General features: G+C 35.8%; 1 protein-coding gene across 1 annotated transcript in view; it reads left to right on the top strand.

Moving 5' to 3' along the window:
• Positions 1-23,335, top strand: part of MYO9A (myosin IXA) — a 183,603-nt gene that overhangs the window by 69,639 nt on the left and 90,629 nt on the right. Inside the window, exons 14-15 of the mRNA XM_068964194.1 lie at positions 9,952-10,071; positions 22,340-22,415. Coding sequence (XP_068820295.1) covers positions 9,952-10,071; positions 22,340-22,415 — 196 coding nt within the window. The remainder of the gene's footprint in view (positions 1-9,951; positions 10,072-22,339; positions 22,416-23,335) is intronic.

A 23,335-nucleotide genomic window follows, 5' to 3' on the forward strand; every position in this document is an offset into this window, starting at 1 on the left:
CCATTTGTTTTTCAAGTGGGAGAAGGATTCCAGTGACGATCCTTTTCCAGAAATAACCAGGTACTAAAACTAATTTAGATATCACCTAAATAGGGTTGGCCATGACGTGGCAACTAAACAACAACAACAAACAGGACCTAGGATTCCTCCTGCATTGGCAGCTGGGCTCTTTACCACTAGTGCCACCTGGTAAGCCCTGGGTCTAGGGTTTCTATGCAGTAGTCTATCCGCAATTCTGCCCAGTACTTAAGACAATTAAATGCATTTTTCTTAACAACAAAACCCTGACCATTACTATTAAATTCATTCTGTGTTAGGCTCTATGGTGTGGTGATTAAGAGTAAGGGTTTTAGATTGAATGTCAGTTCAGCAGGGGAGACAGGACTTCTGAAAATGCATCTCTTCCATAAAAGCAACAAGAACACTTGCAAAAATTGTCGGAATAACTTTGTTGGAGCTCAAGAAATTCATCAAAGGCCTGCAGTAATTTGGAAAGTGTACATACAAGAAAAAAGACTGAATGTTATTAATGTCAGTGCATTTTATAGTGTTTAAGCTTGCACTGCTCACCACCCTCCCTCAGTGGCCTTGAAAACCTATAGCCTAGATGTGCAATGAAAATCAGAAGTGGAACAACCACTGGAGGGGGTAGAAGGGGACTGGTACTCCTTCAGAGCTCCATTCCCAGAGAATTGTCATTATTTAACCTATTTGGTAGTTTCATGGAAGACCCCACTTACAAGGCTATCTTTTAACCTGACTTAGAGCTTTCCCAGTATGAATAACCTTTGATCTAGGGATTTTGTCCAAAACAGTCAGAAACAGTTGTTGAATGTTGCAACTCTCTGATGCAATAGATAACAGCTGGGGCAAAAACTAGCCAAAACATTTAAAAGGAACACCTGGGGAATGAGGTTTCCATAATGGCTATGAAAAGTATTTGTGTATTCATGGGAATTTAGGTGGCTAAGCACATGCATAGGACTGTGTACGTGCCTAGGGCTATGCTCAGTAAAGACCTGAAGAGATCCTGATTTCTTATCTCAGGATAACATTCAGGTTTCCTGTGAGCAGGGTAAGACAGAGTTCTAAACTGCCTAGCTGAATGTTGGATGTATGCTTCAACATAAGCACTCAATGACCCTTGACAAAGACTGGGAAAATTACTGGTTTCAGGCATATAAAGATATATCCCTCCAGTCAATAGCTGTTTATTAAGCTAAGTGAGCAGAGGTTTCCATGGTCACCTGTGACAGAGAATACAAACTTGCAGAATTAGTTCAGTAATGTCCTAAATAAATAGCAACTATAAGAATCAGCAGCAACAGTAAATCCTGGGGAGAGAGAAAAAATGTGATTTTCAGAGTTGCCATGTTATATTATTTAAAATGTCTGGTGTTCTATATAAGATTTTGAGACATGCAAAGAAATACAACACTATGATCCATACATGGGGAAAGAAGGAATCTGTAAAAACCTATCTCTGACAAAATCCAGGCATTGATATTGCTAGACAGAATTTTTAAACTATTTTAAATATGTTTAAAGACATAAAGGCAACCATATCTGAAGAACAAAAGGAGAGTATGAGAACAATGTCCAACCAGATGGAGAATATCAAATTTTAGATACACACAAATCGGTTTTGAAGTGGGAAAAAGTGTACGGTAACTGAAATGAGAAATTCAGAAGGGGTCAATAGCAGATTTGAATAAGCAGAAGCCAGAATCGGTAAACATGAAGACAGATCAGTTGAGTTGAAGAATAGGAAGAATAAAGAATGAAGAAGATAAGTAGAGCTTCTAGACCTATGGGATATCATGAGGCATATAAACTTTTGAGAGGGAAAGGAGGGAAAGGGACAGAAAGAATATTTCATGAAATAATGGCCCCAGTCTCCTCAAGTTTGATGAGAAAATTAATCTATACATCTCAGAAGCTCAACAGATTATAAGATGAGTGAATTCAGAGATTCAGACTTAGATGTATCATAATTAAACTATCTAGAGGTAAAGAGAGACTGTTGAAAGCGGCACATCTGGGCTTTCCAGGTGGCGCTGGTGGTAAAGAACTGGCATGCCAGTGCAGGAAACATGAAATGTGGGATTGATCCCTGGGTCAGGAAAGTCCCCACACCCACTCCAGTATTCTTGTCTGGAGAATTCCATGGACAGAGGAGCCTGGTGGACTATGGTCCATAGAGTCTCAAAGAATCGGACATGATTGAAGCAACTTAGCATGCACGCATGCACTAAGTATCCTCAGTATGATTGACAGTTGATTAATCATTAGAAACCATTGAGGCTAGAGAACAATGGCATGGCATATCCAAAGTGCTGGAAGAAAAGTCTGTCAATCAAGAATTCTATATTCACTAAAACTATCCTTTAGGACTTCCCTGGTGGTCCAGTTGTTAAGAATCTGCCTGCCAATGCAAGGGACATGGGTTTGATACCTGGTCAGGGAAGATCACATATGCCGCAGAGCAGCTGACCCCCATGTGTCACAACTGCTGAGCTCACATGCCTAGAGCCTGTGTTCCACAACACAGAAAGCCTCTGTGCAGGTGTGATGACCTAGTGCAGCCAAAAAAAGAAAAAAATCCCAAAACACACATATACACAGACACAAGAAGAACTATCCTTCAAAATTATGGTGAGATTAAGACATTCCCAGGCCAACAAATCCTGAATGACTGCTACTAGCTGTCCCACAGGAAATGTTAAAGGGAGTTCTGGCTGAAATGAAAGGACATAGACAGTAATTTGAAAGCATATGATGTAATAAAGAGTACCATTAAAGGCAACTATAAAGTTATAGTTTGTACTATGTAAAAGATAGTATAAATGTATCTTTTACATTTTGTAACTTAAAAAAAATAATTTTGTAATCTTTTTTCCTCCAATCTGATTTAAAAGACAACTATAAAAAACAATAATTACATATCTCTGTCGGAGGGCAGGCCATTTTAAAAGCTATAATTTGCATGACAATAACAGCATAAAGGAAGAGGATGGAAATGAAGTTATATAGGAGGAAAGTTTTTACATACTATTGAAATTAAGTAGTTTTTAATCCGGGCTAGATTGTTATAAGGCAAGATGCTAATTTTAATTCCCTGTTAAGAAAATAGCTAAAAAATAATATAGTAATAATATAAATGGCCAAAATGTTTAAACAGTATGCTAGATAACATGTATTTAGTACAAAAGAAGATTGTATTGAAAGAATAGAGGAACAAAAATAATATGTCTCTAAACATATGTGGAGACTAAGTAACAAAGTTCTTAATAACCAGTGAGACAAAGGAAATCACAAGGGAGATTAGAAAATAGTTTGAAATTAATGCAAGAAAATACACACCCGAATCTTATGGGATACAGCTAAAACAGTGTTTGGAAGAAAATTTGTAGGTTCAAATACTTCTATTAAAAAAGAAAGAATATCTCAAATCAATAACCTAATGCCTCACCTTATGATTCTAGGGAAAAAGGGCAAGGTAAACCTAAAGGAAGAAATAGGAAGGACATTATAAAGAGGAGATCTGAAATAAATAAAATAGAAGAAAACAAAAGCAAAAGCTACTTCTTTAAAAAGGTAAACAAAATTGACAAACCTTGAGGTAGACAGACCAAGAAAAAGAGAAAGTTCAGTTCAGTTCAGTTGCTCAGTCATGTCCGACTCTTTGTGACCCCATGAATCGCAGCACGCCCGGCCTCCCTGTCTATCACCATCTCCCCGAGGTCACTCAGACTCAGGTCCATCGAGTCCGTAATGCCATCCAGCCATCTCATCCTCGGTTGTCCCCTTCTCCTCCTGCCCCCAATCCCTCCCAGCATCAGAGTCTTTTCTAATGAGTCAACTCTTCACATGAGGTGGCCAAAGTACTGGAGCTTCAGCTTTAGCATCATTCCTTCCAAAGAAATCCCAGGGCTGATCTCCTTCAGAATGGACTGGTTGGATCTCCTTGCAGTCCAAGGGACTCTCAAGAGTCTTCTCCAACACCACAGTTCAAAAGCATCAATTCTTTGGCACTCAGCCTTCTTCACAGTCCAACTCTCATATCCATACATGACTACAGCAAAAACCATAGCTTTGACTAGACGGACCTTAGTCGGCAAAGTAATGTCTCTGCTTTTGAATATACTATCTAGGTTGGTCATAACTTTTCTTCCAAGGAGCAAGCGTCAAATTGGGGAAATAAAGGAGGGTGTTGCTACTGAACTGATGGAAATTAAAAGGATTATAATACTGTGAACAGTTGTATGGCAGCAAATTAAAATCTAGTGGAAATGGAAAAATTCCTGGAAAGATGCTAACAGCCTATATACTGACTTCAGAAGAAAAAGAAAGCCTGAATAGGCCTGTCACAGGAAAAGAGATTGGATTAGTTATGAAAAAAATCTTCCCACAGTACAAAGCCAAGAACAGTGAATTCATTGATAAATTTTACCCAGTACTTAATGAAGTGAAAAATTAGCACCAATTCTTTTTTTTTTCTTTTTTTTTTTTAGCACCAATTCTTTATAAACTCTTCCCAAGAAATAGAAGATAGGGGAATGCTTTTGTTCTCTTTTGGTGAAGACAGTGTTACCAGGATACCAGATAAGACATCATAGAAATGAAAACCACAAACCAATATCCCTCAACAAAAATTGTCAACAGAATACTTATAAGCTGAGTTCAGCAATATGTAAACAATATTTTATACCATTATCTACTGAAGTTTACTCAAAAATGCAAGGTTAGTTCAGCTTAGAAAAATCAAGTCAGAGTAATACACCACATTGATAGAATAAAGGACAAAAATCACATCATCACCTCAACATACACAGAAAAGGCCTCACAGAAGTGAATACCTTTTCATATTTTTCATTATAAAAATGCTGAACAAATTGGGAATAGAAAGAAGACTTCCTCAGCCTGATAAGGGGACCTGTGAAAAATCCATATTTGATGGTGAATAACTGAATACTTTTCCCTTAAGATCAGAAATAAGACAAGATATCTGCTTTCACATTTTCTATATAACATTGCCCTGGAGATACTGGTAAGAGTAAACAGGCAAGGAAAAGAAAGAAAAGACATCCAAAATGGAAAGGAAGAAACTATTTTGTTTATAGATGGCATATTGTGTATAAAATTGCCTAAGGAATCTACAAAAAAAATCTGCTGGAGATAATAAATGACCTCATCAAGTTGCAAGACTCCAAATCAATATGCAAAATCAGTTGTATTTCTATACACTAAAAATGAAAAACCTGAAAACAAAATTAAGTTGGTGCTCTAATTACAAGAGCACCAACAAGTATAAAATTCTATTAGTAAATTTAACAAAAGAATTGCAAGGCTTGTTCACCAAGACTGCGAAATATTGTTGAAAAAATTTAAGGAATACTGCAGTTATTGGAAAAATACTCTGCGTTCATGCATTGAAAGGGTTAATGTAGTTAGCTGGCACTAATGGATCTACAGATTCAGCATAGTCCTGTCAAAACCCCAGCTATTGACAAGGCTGATCCCAAAATTGATATGTAAAGGAATCTAGAAGTGCATGAAGGGCAAAAGTTGGAGGATTCACATTTCTCAGTTTGGATTAGGCAGTGGCTTCTTAGGTATGACACCGAACACATAAGCAACCAAATACAAAAAGGGATAAATTAGACTTTACCCAAATAGAAAACTTTTGTGCCTCAGAGGACACTATTGAGAACTGACAACTCGTAGAATGATAGAAAATATTTATAAAACATGTATCTGATAAGGAACTGGTATCTAGATCGTAAGCATTTCTTGCAGTTCAATAGTAGATAACTAATAACCTGATTTTAAAAAGGGCAAAGGATCTGAAAAGACATTTCTCTAAAGAAGATATGCAAATAGTTAATAAAACACATGAAAAGATGCTCAATATAATATGTCATCAGGGAAATGCGTATTGAAACCACGGTGAGAATACCACTTCACTTCACAGCTGTAATAAAGTAGACAGGAAATAATGTTGGTAAGGATGTGGAGAAATTGGAAGCCTCATATGCTGCTAGTGAAAATGTAAAACGATGTAGCCACTTTGCCTAAAACACCCTGCTAGTTACATTTTATCTAGTAATGAATGCCTCTCTTAGGTAGATACCTAAAAGAATTGAAAACAGGTGTTCAAACAAAACTTGTACGTGATGTTCTTAGCAACGTACTAATAGTAGCCGAAAGATATTGATAGAAACAACTCAAATATTCATCAGCAATTGAATGGATAAACAAACTGCTATATCCATACAATGGAGTACTATTCTGTCATGTAATGAATGAGGTACTAGAACATGCTACAACGTGGATGAAGCTTGAAAACATTTTGTTAAGTGAAAGAGTAAGGCACAAAAGGTCACATACCGTATGATTCCCTTTATATCAATTTTCTAGAATAGGCAAATCTGTGTATAGAATATAGGTTAGTGTTTGCCTAGGACTAGAGTGGGAAGACTGGGAAATGAGAAGGAAAGTGATAGTTTAAAAATATAGGGTTTCTCTTTGATATGATGAAGGTATTCTAAAATTGATTGTGGTGATGGTTAAACAGCTTTGGGAATTTTACTAAAAACCTCTAAATTGTACACTCTGGGGCTTCCCTGGTGGCTCAGAGGTTAAAGCGTCTGCCTCCAATGCGGGAGACCCGGGTTCGATCCCTGGGTCGAGAAGATCCCATGGAGAAGGAAATGGCAATCCACTCCAGTATTTTTGCCTGGAGAATCCCATGGACGGAGAAGCCTAGTAGGTTACAGTCCATGGGGTCGCAAAGAGTCAGACACGACTGAGCGACTTCACCTCACCTCTTGTACACTTTAGATAAGTGAATTGTGTGCTATGTGAATTGTATTTCTATGAAGCTCTTATATACAAATGCACATAGAATGAATGTCTATTGTGGCTTTATTTATAATAACCCCCAAATGGAAACATCCAAATATCCATCAGTGAAAGAAACAATAACCAAGTTGTGATATATTCCTACCTTGTTACATTATTTAGCAATTAAAATACTAAACTACTGATAGGATGAATGAGTCACAAAAATATTTATCAGAAAGCCAGAATATGAAAGAATATGTACTGTATGATTTCACTTAGTTTAAGAACAGGTTAAATAATACATAGATCATTACTTGGTTGACTCTGGGAGGGATAGGGATGGTATTTACCAGAAGGGAATACAAGAACTAGTTGAGGTGATGAAAATGTTCTATATCTTGATTGAGGATTACATGATATAACTGTTCAAGCTTACCAAACTGTATACTTGAGATTAGTGAATTTTACTGTATGTGAAATTTATCTTTTAAAAATGGCCATTAAAAATATACCTTTAAAAAAGCCCTGGAAACTGGCATTATAGAAACTGTTACAGGATCAGAGACACGGTTTCAGCTGGAATTAAGCCCCTGTTATGTGGTATAAGGAGCTTCAAAGAGCTTGAACTTTTCTGTCACTGAAAAGATAATTGAAAAATTCTGTTTATTTGCCCTGCCTAGGAGGAACAAGAATAATCTTATCAATATGTGTAAGGCCTTGGATAACGTTTGAAAACAAAGCTTGCCTAAAAAAATTAGTGTTCTGTATCTTCACCATGCATGGGTTATGGCTGTTAACCATGCGTGGGAATTGATGCAGTTCGATGCATAATCTCAGACTGAGAAATTATCCAGACTAGACTAGAAACTAGCACAAGCAAACACTAAATAAACCTTTTACGAGTCTGAGACTCCACTGCAAATGTACTTATAAAACCATCCTAGGAAACCAAACTGTTTTGACAGGGAGCTGATGAACACAACAAAGAGAGGAATATCACTTTAAGGGTTAGAAACAGTATTAGAGTGTGTAAAGCAATCTTTAAAATTGGTAAAGAGTTAAAAGAAGGCATAGAAAGCAAAATGAAAGAATTTTCATTCATACCTGAATTGCAGGTATGCCGGTAAGACACAGAACGGTCACAGATAGAAAATTACCCATTATCCAGTTGAAACTGTGCTTAGCAGGGATTCCTTGGTGGCTCAGATGGTAAAGAGTCCACCTGCAATACGAGAGGCCTGGGTTTGATCCCTGGGTTGGGAAGATCCCCTGGAGGGGAGGGCATGGCAACCCACTCCAGTATTCTTGCCTGAAGAATCCCCATGGGCAGAGGAGCCTGGTGGGCTACAGTCCATGGGCTTGCAAAGAGTTGGACACGACTGAGAGACTAATATGAGCACAATGGCTGTATCAATTTTGAGTGAGTTTTAACTTAAGATTACATCATAATTCAGTATATTTAATATTCTGAACTTTTATACAAAACACTTTCATACCATAATTTTCTTAAATTATTTCTGACCGCTGTATATCAGTAGATATGGAAGGACCTGAAAGTCTGGTGATAACTTTAGAAAATTAAAATTTGGATAGAGTATGAGTAGAACTCACCAGGTGTTTTTTTCCTCAAATGGTCCCCCTCCACTGATAGCCTCCCAACTCTACCCCACCATGTTACTAGCCAAATGTAGGCTCCTCTGAGCCTAAGCATTCCTTCCCCGAGCACCCAATCAAGGTGGGAGATTATTGAGAATAGAATATTTTTATTGAGGTATCTTTTGATTGAGAAATGGTGGTTACTTGGTAAAACTTGTCTCTTTTGAAACATTGAACACTTGCAACTATGGACTCTCCATACTATATAAATGAGATAATGTTTGATTAGCTTATTTTTAAATTAACTAGTATGAATTCTTAAAATACCATGTATAACCTGACTATATCTATATCACATATACAAATACATATACCTGTGTCTGTCTATTGTAATCTATTGTTATGGCATCATGAGTTTCTATCTCCTTAGCCGAAAAGTTGATGCCTATTCTCTGGGTGTTGATATCCAGTTTAAGGAATATAGTTTGATTAAACCATGCTTTGCAAACCTCTTTGAATTACTCTGCCTCTGCTTAACTTTTAAAATGATTCTTCCTTGAGAACTATTCATAGATAGTATCTTCTTCCTAATTATACAGCATGTGCATACTAGTGGAACTTTAGTACATAATTATGTGTTGCTTAATTTGCCTCTATCTGTTTTTAAACTATTCACTTTTGTGTTTTAAAGGCAAAGTTACTTACATGTCCTAACTCTAGAGATGTTCTCCATATAAATGATTCTCAGCACCTTCCAAGCCTGGAAAACCCGAATTCTCTTTAAATCCATTTATTCCTAATATTTATGGTACAGTCTTCCTTCTCTCTTTACTGCTCGAGTGACCCACTGTTTCAGTAACACTAATCTGGGGCTTTGGTCCTTGCTTGAATGTGCTCTCTTCCCTTTCTTCCCAATAGTTAATTTTGACAGATTCTCCAGCTTTGTTTTCAGATTTGTAAATACAGAAGTGCTGCTGGGTTTTCCTGTTCTGTGGTGCTTTTCTTTCTACTTTTCCAACATCGACACACTTGGATTTCCTACAAGTGTGGTTAATTGCAAGATTTGTGAAAGTTTAACTTTTGGTAAATTGTTTTGGGTTTGTTTCTCTTTGGGATTCCATCAATGTTTCTTACATTGTTGCCAACTATATTCTAATTATATTTCAGACCTGATAAAAATGAGTCCATTAAAAAAAATGGCACCATACGAATTGTTTTTGTAATTTCCCTAGTATTTTAAATTAGAGATTTTTAGTATGGTGTGAACGCAACATGTTGAGTACTGAAAAAGAATACTTTGAATACCTAAACAGGACCTTTATTTTTTTCTTTTTGTGTAATTTCTTCAAATTAATTGGAAAAATTATTCACATTTAACCATAATTACTTGATACAATTTTATGTACTCTTAAAATAGTTGGCAGCATTGTCCTTGATTCTCTGTTGGTGTGGGCTTATAAAATGTCTTTTTCTTTTCTCCATTTTTTTGTTTTTCTTTTGCTTCCTAAGGACATGATGATACAGCGCCATGTGCAGTTTTGAAAAGTATGGATAGTATTAGCTTTCTCCAACACCCAGTCCACCAGAGGAGCTTAGAGATTCTACAGAGGTGCAAGGAAGAGAAGTACAGTAAGGCTGCAAATCCTGATTAATAAACTCTGTGTTATCACATCCATTTGGAAATGGAAACCAGGAGCATTCTACACCTGGGTGGAACCTAAATGGAATAGACAATGTGACCTCTATCATCCTTTGACCAGAGAGTCTCAGGATACCACCATTGGGACTTTCATTCTTTTTCTTGATATAAAGAAAGAATTGATATATGTATAAAGATAATATACATATTCTTTTAATTTGGATAACTATTTATCTATGATCCTTGAGTTGTTATTTATACTTGGTTACAAACTTTTAATTGATTTCCATTTTTGTCTTTAAAGTATCCAAGTGATGAGTAAAAATGAGTGTTGATTTTTTCCTGAACTTTATTGAAATCTAGTTGAGGTAGAATAAACTGCAGGCCAAAGCATACAGTTTTGACATATGTGTGAACTCATCACAATCAAGATAATTAACATATTTAACAGTGCCAATAATTTCCTCTCTTTCGAATTCCTGCTGATTTTTATGCTTATTTATACTTGAACTTCAACATCAGCAGTGTTGCTTTCATGTATCATTGGCAAATCCACTTAGTTTGACTATAATTCTCCTATCAGACTTTGCCATGTCTGGTTTGGAGCAAAACCACCAGTTAATGTTTTGGCTTAAGGAAGAATGATATAATCATAATGGGTGTTCTTTTTTTTTTTTTTTAATATAAAATTGGTGTGAAAAGATGCCCTTGGTCTCCATTTTCTCCTTTTCTATTTGTTCTACTCATTCTGCATGAAAATGGATTCTTTTGGTTGTGGAATTACTGTTGTTTGGCTGTTGCTATTGCTGTACTGAGAATAAAGGGATCCTTAAGAATACCAAGGATACTTAAGAATGCTGACTCGGCAGTTTGCATGTAATATAATGGACCTGAATTAGTCTTGTATTTTGAGCTTTTTACTGATCACAGATTTACTTTGCTAACTTCACAATTCTGTGATTGAAATTCCATGGAATATTAGTGTTTAATTGTCAGTAAAAGGAGAATATAAGTAGAATTCCTAAAGGCAAATGTTGTGGATTCTTTCTTCAGTTCTTCTTACTATGCTGTTTTGGTATAAGAAAATATGTAATACATTTTGAAAAATATTATTACAATATTTTCTCATTCTAGAAAAGCAAAGGTAAGTATTTAATTTAAAAAATACATCTTAAATGTTACTCTTAATTATTGCTCTTGTTTCTAAAAGGTATACAAGGCTTTATTCCAAATACACATCTTCCTTTTCTAAATCTTTTAATCCAGGGGATATTATTGAAAACAGTCTACAAATCTTTTGAGGGGGCACTTATCTTTTTAACTTTTAAATAATTCCAGTAGTTTATTTGCTTTGTCAATTTTCATGACTCACAGGCCTGATTGTTTCCAGGTAGGTATGTATGGGTGTAAAATAAGAAGGCACCAATTTTATCATGAGCTGCAGAAGGATGTTATACATTGTACTCTTGCAAATTTATTTCTGCATTTGTGGAAGTGGACTTTTCCATTACTTTAGGTAGTTTATGCTATTTTCCATTATCAGTTCAGTTCAGTCACTCAGTCATGTCCGACTCTTTGTGACCCCATGCATCACAGCACACTAGGGCTCCCTGTCCATCACCAGCTCCTGGAGTTTACTCAAATTCATGTCCATCAAGTCGGTGATGCCATCCAGCCATCTCACCCTCGGTCATCCCCTTCTCCTCCTGCCCCCAGTCTCTCCCAGCATCAGAGTCTTTTCCAATGAGTCAACTCTTCGCGTGAGGTGGCCAAAGTATTGGAGTTTCAGCTTCAGCATCATTCCTTCCAATGAACACCCAGGACTAATCTCCTTTAGAATGGACTGGTTGGATCTCCTTGCAGTCCAGGGGACTCTCAAGAGTCTTCTCCAACACCACAGTTTAAAAGCATCAATTCTTTGGCGCTCAGCTTTCTTCACAGTCCAACTCTCACATCCGTATATGACTACTGGAAAAACCATAGCCTTGACTAGATGGACCTTTGTTGGCAAAGTAATGTCTCTGCTTTTGAATATACTATCTAGGTTGGTCATAACTTTCCTTCCAAGGAGTAAGCGTCTTTTAATTTCATCGCTGCAATCACCATCTGCAGTAATTTTGGAGCCCAGAAAAATAAACTCAGCCACTGTTTCCACTGTTTCCCCATCTATCTGCCATGAAGTGATGGGACCAGATGCCATGATCTTAGTTTTCTGAATGTTGAGCTTTAAGCCAACTTTTTCACTCTCCTCTTTCACTTTCATCAAGAGGCTTTTTAGTTCTTCTTCACTTTCTGCCATAAGGGTGGTGTCATCTGCATATCTGAGGTTATTGATATTTCTCCCCGCAATCTTGATTCCAGCTTGTGCTTCTTCCAGCCCAGCGTTTCTCATGATGTACTCTGCGTATAAGTCAAATAAGCATGGTGACAATATACAGCCTTGATGTACTCCTTTTCCTATTTGGAACTAATTTGTTGTTCCATGTCCAGTCCTAACTGTTGCTTCCTGACCTGTATACAGGTTTCTCAAGAGGCAGATCAGGTGGTCTGGTATTCCCATCCACTATAGTACTACCAATAATTAAAAGTTTATAATATATAAAATTATAAATTCAAGTTTGGGAGATTGTTTTAAAAAAATTAGGGGGCTAACTAGTGTTAGGTAATAGTAATGGTGAATAGGTGAGGTAAATGAACCCTGCCACAGGTAGCAATGGTAAAACCTGGAAAAGAGCAAAAATACTAACAGACCAAAAAAAAGCAGTAACTCGTGGGAAGTTAATCCTTTAAAGAAAGTAAAGTAGTGGGTAGAAAGAAAGAAAGTGAAGTTGCTCAGTCATGTCCGACTCTTTGTGACCCCATGAACTGCAGCCTACCAGGCTCCTCCGTCGATGGGATTTTCCAGGCAAGAGTGCTAGAGTGGGTTGCCATTTCCTTCTCCAGGAGATCTTCCTGAGTCAGGGATTGAACCCCGGTCTCTTGCATTGTAAGCAGACACTTTACTGTCTGAGCCACCAGGGAAGTCCATGGGTAAGTAGTGGGTAAGAATTGGAAATTTGTGGCTATTTACACAAGGTACTCCCCAACTCCCATAGCTCGAGGAACAGAAAACCACAACTATACTGGTTTGAAGTGTCAGAGGACTAAGTTGAGGACTGGCAAAGAAGCTTGACGTTTAGGAGGAAAATCCTGGAATGGAGAGAGCTGCCAAAAGGCTAATACCCAAACTTAGAGCCATCCATACCTGGCTGACTGTTCTGAGTATTTGGGGGAGACTGTAGGAGCTCTGTTGAAGAGTAGTATAAACCACTTCCCTGACAGCCCAGTGGTTAAGACTCTGTGCTCTCAGTGCAGAGGATACGGGTTCAATCCCTGGTCAGGAATTAAGATCCTGCATGCCATACAATATGGCCAAAAAGATAAAAAATAAATAAGTAAATAGAATTGCAAACCAAATAGGAGATAATTTTTGAAAAACACAAGTGCAGTTTACTGATTTTTTAAACTGAGGTCCTTTTGTTATCTCTTCATAGCTCCTCTTAGGGGATAGCTAAATTCTTACTGTCTTTAGTTAGAATCCCAGAAGTAGAGGTGAGACAGAAAGAGGCAAAAAACTATAGTGGCTGAAATGGCAGATAAAAACTACTCATATTTGAGAAAAACTAACTTGGAGTTTAAAGGCAATCAGTGACCTCCACCCAGAACCAATACAAAAGAAAACCGCTACTAGACACATTGTAGGCAGATTGCTAAATGCCAGAAATAAAAAGGAAATCTTGAAAGCAGCCCAGAGGAAATTACATTAAATATAGGAGAATGCAGGCATACCTCTGAGCAGTTTCAGAGCCGATTCTAGATCACTGTAATAAAGCAAATATCACAGTGAAGGGAGTCACATGAAATTTTTGGTTTCCTAGTACACATAAAAGTTATATTTATGCTATACTGTAATCTACCAATTGTTCAATAGTTTTATGTTGGAAAAAAATGATATACCTTAATTAAAAATACTTTATTGCTAAAAAAATGGTAACTATAATCCAAGCCTTCAGGGACTAGTACTTACATCAAAGATCACTGATCACATATCACTGTAACAAATATTATAATAATGGAAAACTTTGAAATATTACAAACATCAAAACGTGACACAGAGACACTATGTGAGCAAATGCTGTTGGAAAAACTGTGCTGATAGATATGCTCAACACAGGGTTGCCACAAATCTTCTTGTAGTATCTCCAAAGCATGATAAAGTGAAGTACAACAAAATGAGACTTGCTTATAATGATATGATTAACACCTGTCTGCTCATTGAAAGTAATGGAGGCCGAAATTTAAAATCCAGTAGAACAACACAAGACCCATAAAACAAAAATAGCTATAAAAGCTATAATTTATAGTTTGTGGACAGACAAGTTAATTGTCTTTTGGAAGAAAAATCAAGTCTGTAGAAAAACATAACGGGAATTCATTGTTATTACAATGCGTCATCCACAATGTCCAATCATCAATTAAGAAAAGTATCTTTCAAAAATGAAGCTGAAATACAGACTTCCCTGATGGTGGTCCAGTGGCTAAGAATCTGCCCTCCCAATGCAAGGGGCTCGGTTTGATCCCTGGTCAGGGAACTCGATCCCACATGGCACAACTAAGAGTTTGTATGCCACAACTGAAAGATCCTACGTACTGCAGTGAAGATTGAAGTTCAAAGATTCCGCGTGCTGCAACTAAGACCTGGAGAAGCCAAATAAATAAAAACATTAAAAAAAATACTTTAAAAAAGAAGCTGCAATAAAGACATTTTCATATAAATAGATAATCTGATAATCTGAGGGAATTTTCTTCATAATATATGTTCCAAGAGGAGAAATAATGGAAATTCTTTAGGTTAAAAGGAAATGACATCAGATGGTAACTTGGATGTATAGTAGAGGTTGGTAAATGTTTTCCGCAAAGAGTCTGATAGTAAATATTTTAGGCTTTGTGGGTCATATGTTGTGTTGAAACAACTCAGTTCTGAAAGGCGTTACAGACAATACATAAATAAATGAGCGTGGCTACATTCCAATAAAATCTTATAAACACTGTTATTTAAATTCCATATAATTTCCACATGTCACAAAAGTACTGTTTCATTGATTTTTTTCCATCAGTCATTTAAAAATTAAAATCTCTTTTAGCTTACAGGCCATGCAAAAATAGGCAGTGGGTTTGATCTGTACTCTAGTTTACTGATCTGTGAATTATTATAAGGAATAAAGAAACCGGAAGTAATACATATGTATAAAAATATGACTGTACATATTTTCTTTCCTTATCTTGTTCTTTTAAAAAGATATATGATTTTTTTAGGGTAAAAAATTATGATATTGTTCTGGGGGTTTAAAATATGTCCATCGGTTTTTTGATACTCCTCCATTGAAAAGACACATGTAGTACTTAGTGATTTCCTTCTAACAAATTGAATGTGGCAGAAGTGACAGTGTGTAACCTTTGAGATTCAGACATAAAAGCTATTGTGGCTCTTGCTCCTCCATTTCATTTCTGGTCTCCCACCTTCTCTCTACAAATCTCTCTGAGATTTGCAGGGAGGAAATTAGAAGAGGGGGAAGAAATTAGGGTTCTTAGGAGCATGAGCTGTAACTCCCACAAAGATCAGGAGCCCTGGAAAGGGAAGAAATAAGATGCTGGGAAAAGAAAGAATGAGGGAGGGTGTGATAGAATGTTACTTCAATTTAAACCCATACTTCTGACCTTCGTGGGATATAAGAGACTGTAATGTTCATGAACAAGATGAGGGACCAGCGATTTATAATGTATATAATTTATTGTGTAATGCAACTAAAGTGCTTTGAAGAAAACTGATAGCTTTAAATCCTTATCTAAGAAAAGAAATAAGGTTAAAAATCAGTGATCTAAGCTTTTACTTTATGAAGCTACAAAAAGAAGAGCATATTAAACCCAAAATAAGTAGAAGGAAGTAAAGGAACTAAAACCACTGAATAGAAAGCCGACAGCATTAGAGAAAATCAGTGGAAACCAAAAGATCAATTTTTGAAATTAATAAAGCTTGAGTTCTAGTACTGATCAGTAGAACTTTCTGTGAGGATGAAAATGTTCTCCAGCTATGCTCTTCAAAACTGTAACCATTAGCCACATTTTGTTATTAAACACCTGAAGTTTTTTTTTTAATTTAAAACTGAAATTTAATTAAATCAGCTTAAATTTGAATGGCCACATATTGCTGGTGGCTACTGTACCTGGACAGTGTAGTTCTAGCCATTCTGATTAAGAAATATGAGAGAAGACAAAAATACTGTTATTTGAATTGAACGAGACATTTACATATGGTATAGACATCAAAAGATTGAGGAGAGATAATGAATATTTATGGCAGAATATTCAGTAGCTTAGATGAAATATATAAATGCCTTGAATGTTAACAAGTTATCAAAATTGATCCAAGAAAAAATAGAGAATTTATTTAGTCTTCTATCAGTGATTGGACTCATAAATAAAATCTTCCCACACATGGAAACAGAAAAGTCCAAACTCAAATAGTTTGGATAACCAGTTTTATTTTGAAAACGTTTAAGAAAAGAGTAATACCAGTTCTGCTCAGCTATTCCAGAAAACAAAGGAGCAAGGAATACTATACGAATCATATCTTGAGGCCTGTATAATTACTCTAAAACCAAAATTAGACAAGAAAAGCTGGGGTGGATGAAGCACAAGCTGAAATCAAGATTGCCGGGAGAAGTATCAATAACCTCAGATGTGCAGATGACACCACCCTTATGGCAGAAAACGAAGAAGAACAAAAGAGCCTCTTAATGAAGGTGAAAAAGGAGTGTGAAAAAGCTGGCTTAAAATTCAACAGTCAAAAAACTAAGATCTTGGCATCCAAACCCATCACTTCATGGCAAATAGAATGTTCAAGAGAACTTTGATCCTTACCTTATATTATACATTAACTTGAAATGGGTCATACAGCTCTTTGCAAAGAATAAAATGTTAAATTTACAGAAGAAAACCTGAGAGAAGATCTTTGCAGTCTTGGGACAAAATTTATTAGATGGAACATAAGAGCATGAAGTATAAAAGAAAAAAACTGATATTAATTATTGAAGTTCATCAAAATTGAAAACTTTCAAGATATTGTTAAAAGAAAAAGCATCTCACAGCCTGAGAAACAATATTCATAATAATTTATAATACATAACTGATAATGGACTCAAAGACAAAATATGGAAAAACTGCAATAAGAGAAACAGTTCAATTAAAAACGGTCAAGAGGTTTAAGCATACACTTAGAAAAGAAGATATATGAATGATCCCTAGGCTCTTTAAAGACTGCCAGCTTTATTAGTCATTCAGTATATCTTCTTTGGTTGCAGTTTTTCCATATACTTGACCAACTATATGCTTAAATGAATATGTTTTACAGTGTGTAAATTTTGCCACAATTTAAAAGATTAATTGCTTATCATGAAGCCTGACATAAATTATAGATATGTAGAAAAAGACTATTTTTCATGGAATTAAGAATATTAAAAATAAAAATATAGAAACCCCAGGAAATGTCCACACCTTATTCATAAGGACTTCCTCCAGATCAGAGTGGGAACCAGCAGGCTGCTCGCCTAATATTGAGGAAGGCTCCAGTTCTTGGAAGACCTGAGGTTTGTGGCGGGGCACATAGATTATGACGTAGGGACCTTCACATTACTCTCAAAGCGAGATGAGAAACAGCCTGGCATTTGAAGTCAGGCAGGACTAGGCCCAAATTCTGGCTCTGCCACTTAGCCCTTGTGTTACTGTGTGTGGAAGGTGTTTCTCAGAGCTTCAGTTTCCTTCTCTGAAAGGTAGTCTCTCTGCACAGGGGCAGTGCGAGACTCAAATGTGATAATGAATGCCAAAGCCCTTTGGCTATTGCCCTATACAGAGACTTGCACTAACATAATTTAAAATATTCTAAAAATGTTATATGACTAGAATTCCTGTTTGAAAATGGTCGACAGAAACACATACAAGGTATGCCAGTATATATTTTGATGAAGCCTGGAGGTATGTCAGGGAGCTGTTTTTATTGAGTTGGTAAAATACAGCTGTTTATCAAATTTTGGAAATCAATATGGGTAAACAAACATGAAGGTCTGCCTTACAGACAAACACAGTAATAACAAAAGTTGAATTTTTGTGGGGGAGTGGGACACTCTGCACTGTTCATGGAACCTTAGTTCCCTGATCGGGGGTTGAATCCTTGCCTTCCACAGCAAAAACCCAGAGTCCTAACTACTGGACCATCACGGATTTCCCTGAATCTTTATCTTTTAAAGTAGCACAAGAAACCTTCATCTATCAGGAAAAAAATGAGTTTAAAGAGTGAAATAAATGTGAAACAAAATATGAGAAATAAGTACTATGATTTTAAATTAATAAAAGTATGAATAGATTTACATCACCATTTAGAGTCTCACAATGGGTTTTTCAAAAAGTTTAAATGATATCATAAAATAAATGCGCACAAAAGAAACACCCTATTGTGTTTACAAGGAAGATACTCCAAAAAAGGGAAGAAAATTCCCTGTGAGCAGTTTACAGTTTAAGAAGAATTTAAGAACACGAATCCAATAAAGCAGTAGCACAAATTTAAGACTGAAATAATCAGAATGATATTGAAACAGGTTTTGAGCTAAAAGCAGAGGCATAAATCAACAACTATGTGATCTCAATAAGTAGAGGAAACATAATTGAAAATTGCATTAGTAGTATTAAGGAAAGGCCTGAGATGATTATGTATCAATATGCAGGAGAAAAGAATGGGCATGGAGAATAGAAAATGATAATTTGTCTTAAGGATAATTGGTATCTACAATTTAGGAACTGAATAAGTGAAATGAAATCAATGCATTCAAATATGTAAGAAAATAAAGTTGTTCAAAGTTCTAACTGAATTTGTTGATCCCAAGACATATGTTTTCCAGTAACAGTTTTTATATGGGTATAGATGTTACCTCTTCAGTTCTCCTGGATGTATACTTAGTAGTGGAATTTCTGGGTCAAATGGTAACTCTGTTTAATTTTTTCTTGAACTGCTAGCTGTTTTCCAAACTTACTGTCATTTCACATTCAGCAGTGTATTCATGAAGGGCTTCCCAGGTGGTGCAGTGGTAGAGTCCACCTAGCAGTGCAGGAGACACAGGAGATGTGGGTTCGATCCCAGAGTGGGGAAGATCCCCTGGAGGAGGAAATGGCACCCCACTCCAGTACTCTTGCCTGGAGAATCCCATGGACAGAGAAGCCTGGTGGGCTTCAGTCCCTGGGGTCACAAAGAGGCAGATGGTTGAGCATGCAGTACGTGCATAGGCGTGTATGCAAGGTTCCGGCTTTTACATGTCCTTGCCAACATTCATCTGTCATTTCTGTTATAGTCATGCTAGGGGGTGTGATGGAGAAGGAAATGGCAACCCACTCCAGTACTCTTGTTTAGAAAATCCTATGGATAGAGGAGCCTGGTGGGCTCCATGGGGTTGCAAAGAGTCGGACACGTCTGCAGTAACTTACTTAGCACGCACGCACAGGGGGTGTGAAGTAGTCTTGCAGTTTTAATTTCATTTCTCTGGTGACTAATCATACTGAACATCTTTTTATGTACTTATTAGCTGTTTGCTTGTCATCTTTGGATAAATGCCTATTCATATCCTTTGTTCTTTTAAAAATTGGATTGTCTTAATATTATTCAGTTGTGAAAGTTCTTTTAATATTCTAGATTCAAGTTTCTCATCAGATATTTGATTTGCCATTTTCTACCATTCTATGGATTGCCTTTTCACTTTCTTGATATAGAATCCTTTGAAACCCCAAAGTTTTAGATTTTGATAATTCCTTGTTTATCAGTTTTTCTCTCTGGTTGCTTATTCTTTTGATGTCATAGCTATAGAACTACTGCCTAATCCAAGTCAGAAATATTTACTCCCATGTTTTAAGAGTTTTGTACTTTGACCATTTATATTTTGGTCTTTGATCCAAGTTCATTCTTGTTGTTTTTTTTTTTTTTTTGATGTGGACTGTTTTAGAAGTCTTTGTTACAGTATTGCTTCTGTTGTTTATGTTTTGAATTTTTGGCCGTGAGGCATGTGGGATCTTAGTTTCCCCACAAGGGATCAAACCCCTGCCTTCTGCATTGGAAGGCAAAGTCTTAGCCACTGGATCACCAACTTCATTCTTTTCCATGTGATTGTCTAGTTTTCTCAGTTTATGTTGAAAGATTATTCTTTTCTCATTGAATTGTCTTGGCACTTTTGTCAAATTTCATTTGATCATAAATGTAAAGGTTTATGTCTGTACTCTCGGTTCCTTTCCATTGATCTGCCTATCTTTATACTGGTACCATACTATCTCAGTTACTATATGTTTATAGTAAGTTTTGCATTCAGAAAGTATGAGTCCTCCAACTATGTTCTGTTTTTTCAACATTAGTTTTGCTATTCTGGGCCATTTGCATTTCCATATCAATTTTAGGGTCAGCTTATTCATTTTAGTAAAAAAAAAAAACCAGCTGGAATTTTAATAGAGATTGCATTGATCTGTAAATGAGTTCAGGAACATTGCGATCTTAAAACAGTATTAAGTTTTCCAATCCATGAGCACAGATGGCTTTCCATTTATTTAGGTTTCCTTTTAAAATTATTGTTATTTTTTTGTTCAACTTATTCCTTTTATATTATTTTAATGCTATTATTAATGGAATTGTTTTCTTAATTTCATTTCCAATTGTTAGTTGCTACTGTATAGAAACAAACTGGATTTTTGAATGGTGATCTTATATCTTGTAGTTTTGCTGAACTTATTTAATAGTAGTCCTAATATTGTTTTGTGAATTTCTTAGTATTTTCCACATACAAGATTTTTATCTCAAGTAGAAATACTTTTACTATTTTATATATAGTAATCTCTGTCTCTTAATCCTATATCCCTATTGTGTCCCTTCCCTCTTCCCTCTCCTGTGTGGTAACTGCAAGTTTGTTTTCTGTATCTGTGAGTCTGTTGCTGTTTTGCATATACACTCATTGGTTTTTTTTTTTTAGATTCCACATATAAGTCATATATAGTATTTGTCTTTCTCTGTCTGACTTACTTCACTAAGCATAATATTTTCTAGGTCTCTCCACTGCTGCAGATGGCAGTATTTTATATTTTTTAGTATCTGAGTAATATGCCTGTGTGTGTGTGTGTGTGTGTGTGTGTGTGTGTGTACATACACACACACCACATCTTCTTATGCCAGTTGTTGGCTGATGGGCACGTGGGTTGCTTCCATTACTTAGCTGTTATAAACAGGGCTGCTGTGAACATTGAGTGCATGTGTCTTTTCAAATAAGCATTTTCATTTTTTCCAGATGTGTATCCAGGAGTAGAATTGCTCGATCATATAGTAGTTCCATTTTAATTTTTTGAGAAACCTCCATACTGTTTTCACAGTGGCTGCACCAATTTATATCCCCATCAGTAGTGTATGAGCATTTCCTTTCTCCACATCCTTGCCAGCACTTATGATAGCCTTTCTGACTGGTGTGAAGTGATGTCTCATTTTGGTTTTGATTTGCATTTCCCTGGTGATTAATGAAGTTGAGCATCTTTTTATGTGCTTGTGAGCCATCTGTGCATCTTCTTTGGGAAAAATGTCTATTCAGATCTTCTGCTTATTTTTTAAATTAGAGTTTTTGTTTAAAAAATACTGTTATTTCTGAGGAAGCAATTCATCGTCTTTGATTCTCAGTGTCTTTATAAGATTAATCGATTTCTAAAATCTACAATTCATGTCAGCAATATACTATTGCTGAAAAGTGATGCAAATAAATTAAGAATTTTTTGAACATGAAATGATTAAATATTTAATATTAAAATAAGAAAAGAACTTGTATACTTCTAGGCCTTTAGCCCAGTTACCCTTAGATTTCCTAAATATATTTAAATGAGAGAAGAATTTAAAGAATTTATTATTAAATTCCCTAATTGGTTTCATTGTTGACTAAGATTTATAAGTAACAGTCATGGGACTTGGTTCATATTTTTATTTAGATGTTTCTGATATCGCTTCTCAGCCTTTTGGCTAGATCAAGTGTAGATGTTTCTGATATGTTTAGCAGTATTTGCTATTTAAGTATATTAATTTCATTTGCTCTTAGAAAAACTGTTTTGTCTTTAGTTACTGATAGCACTGATTGAAAATTTTTGCTTTCTATACACTAGGTATAACTCGGAAAAATCCCAGAACACCTCTTTCTGATCTCCAGGGCATGAATACTCTAAATGAAAAAAATCAACAGTAAGTATGTTTGGTTTACGTTTTCAAGGAAGTACAGAAGAAATAGGTGGAATTCTTAGTAATAATACTTCTGGGGCTTTAAAAATATAAAGAAAATCAGACCTTTTAAAAAACTTTCTTAAAACTTTTATAAAAAGTGTAATAAGGTTAGAGTTAACAATAGGGTATATTATCTAAGATTGCTTCTGGTAAAATGGTTGTGCAATTAAAAAAAGTTTCCCCAGAATGATTAAAAATGAGTTCATATGTTTTCATTTCTGAGAATTTTCTGGCATTTTATATCTTTTGCAAAAGTAATGGGTTTTCTGCTTCTTTCCATGGAGAAATCTTACTGGTAAGTAATAACTGAGTAATTTGATTTATACCAAACCATCTGAAACCTTTTCTTTAAACTTTTGCCACATTTAAATATTCCAATATCTTTTCTTGATGAATGTGGTAACCACAGCTTACCTTTACCATTTTCAATGAAGAATTCTTGAGTAAAATTTGAAAGTAACAAGTACAAGTAATTTTCTGAGTTTGTAAATAAAACTGTTTCCTTTGCACATACTATTTTATAAAGATTATACTTTAAATGAGCAAAAGAACATTGTTTAGTATCTAAAGTTTTCTGTGTACATTTTGAACATCAAGAGAATTGAGCTTCTTAGTGCTCTGGTAAGACACTAAAATTAGGATGATCTATTTAGTATTTAGAATTATGGTTTAACTTCATTGATCAGGTTTTCCATTTTGATTTACTATGTCTTTCTAATGTATATTGTCACTTCTCTGCTCCACAACTTTTTTACAACTCTTTATTGCTTGTAACAAGAAGTCTTGGTTCGCTGTTTTAACCTACAAGAACTTTCACAGCCCAGGTATCTGACCTCAACTCTACTTATCTTTAATGCCAGCAAAATGAATGATTGAATGAC

This window comes from Capricornis sumatraensis, chromosome 2 (genome assembly GCF_032405125.1).
Source record: "Capricornis sumatraensis isolate serow.1 chromosome 2, serow.2, whole genome shotgun sequence".
NCBI lineage: Eukaryota > Metazoa > Chordata > Mammalia > Artiodactyla > Bovidae > Capricornis > Capricornis sumatraensis.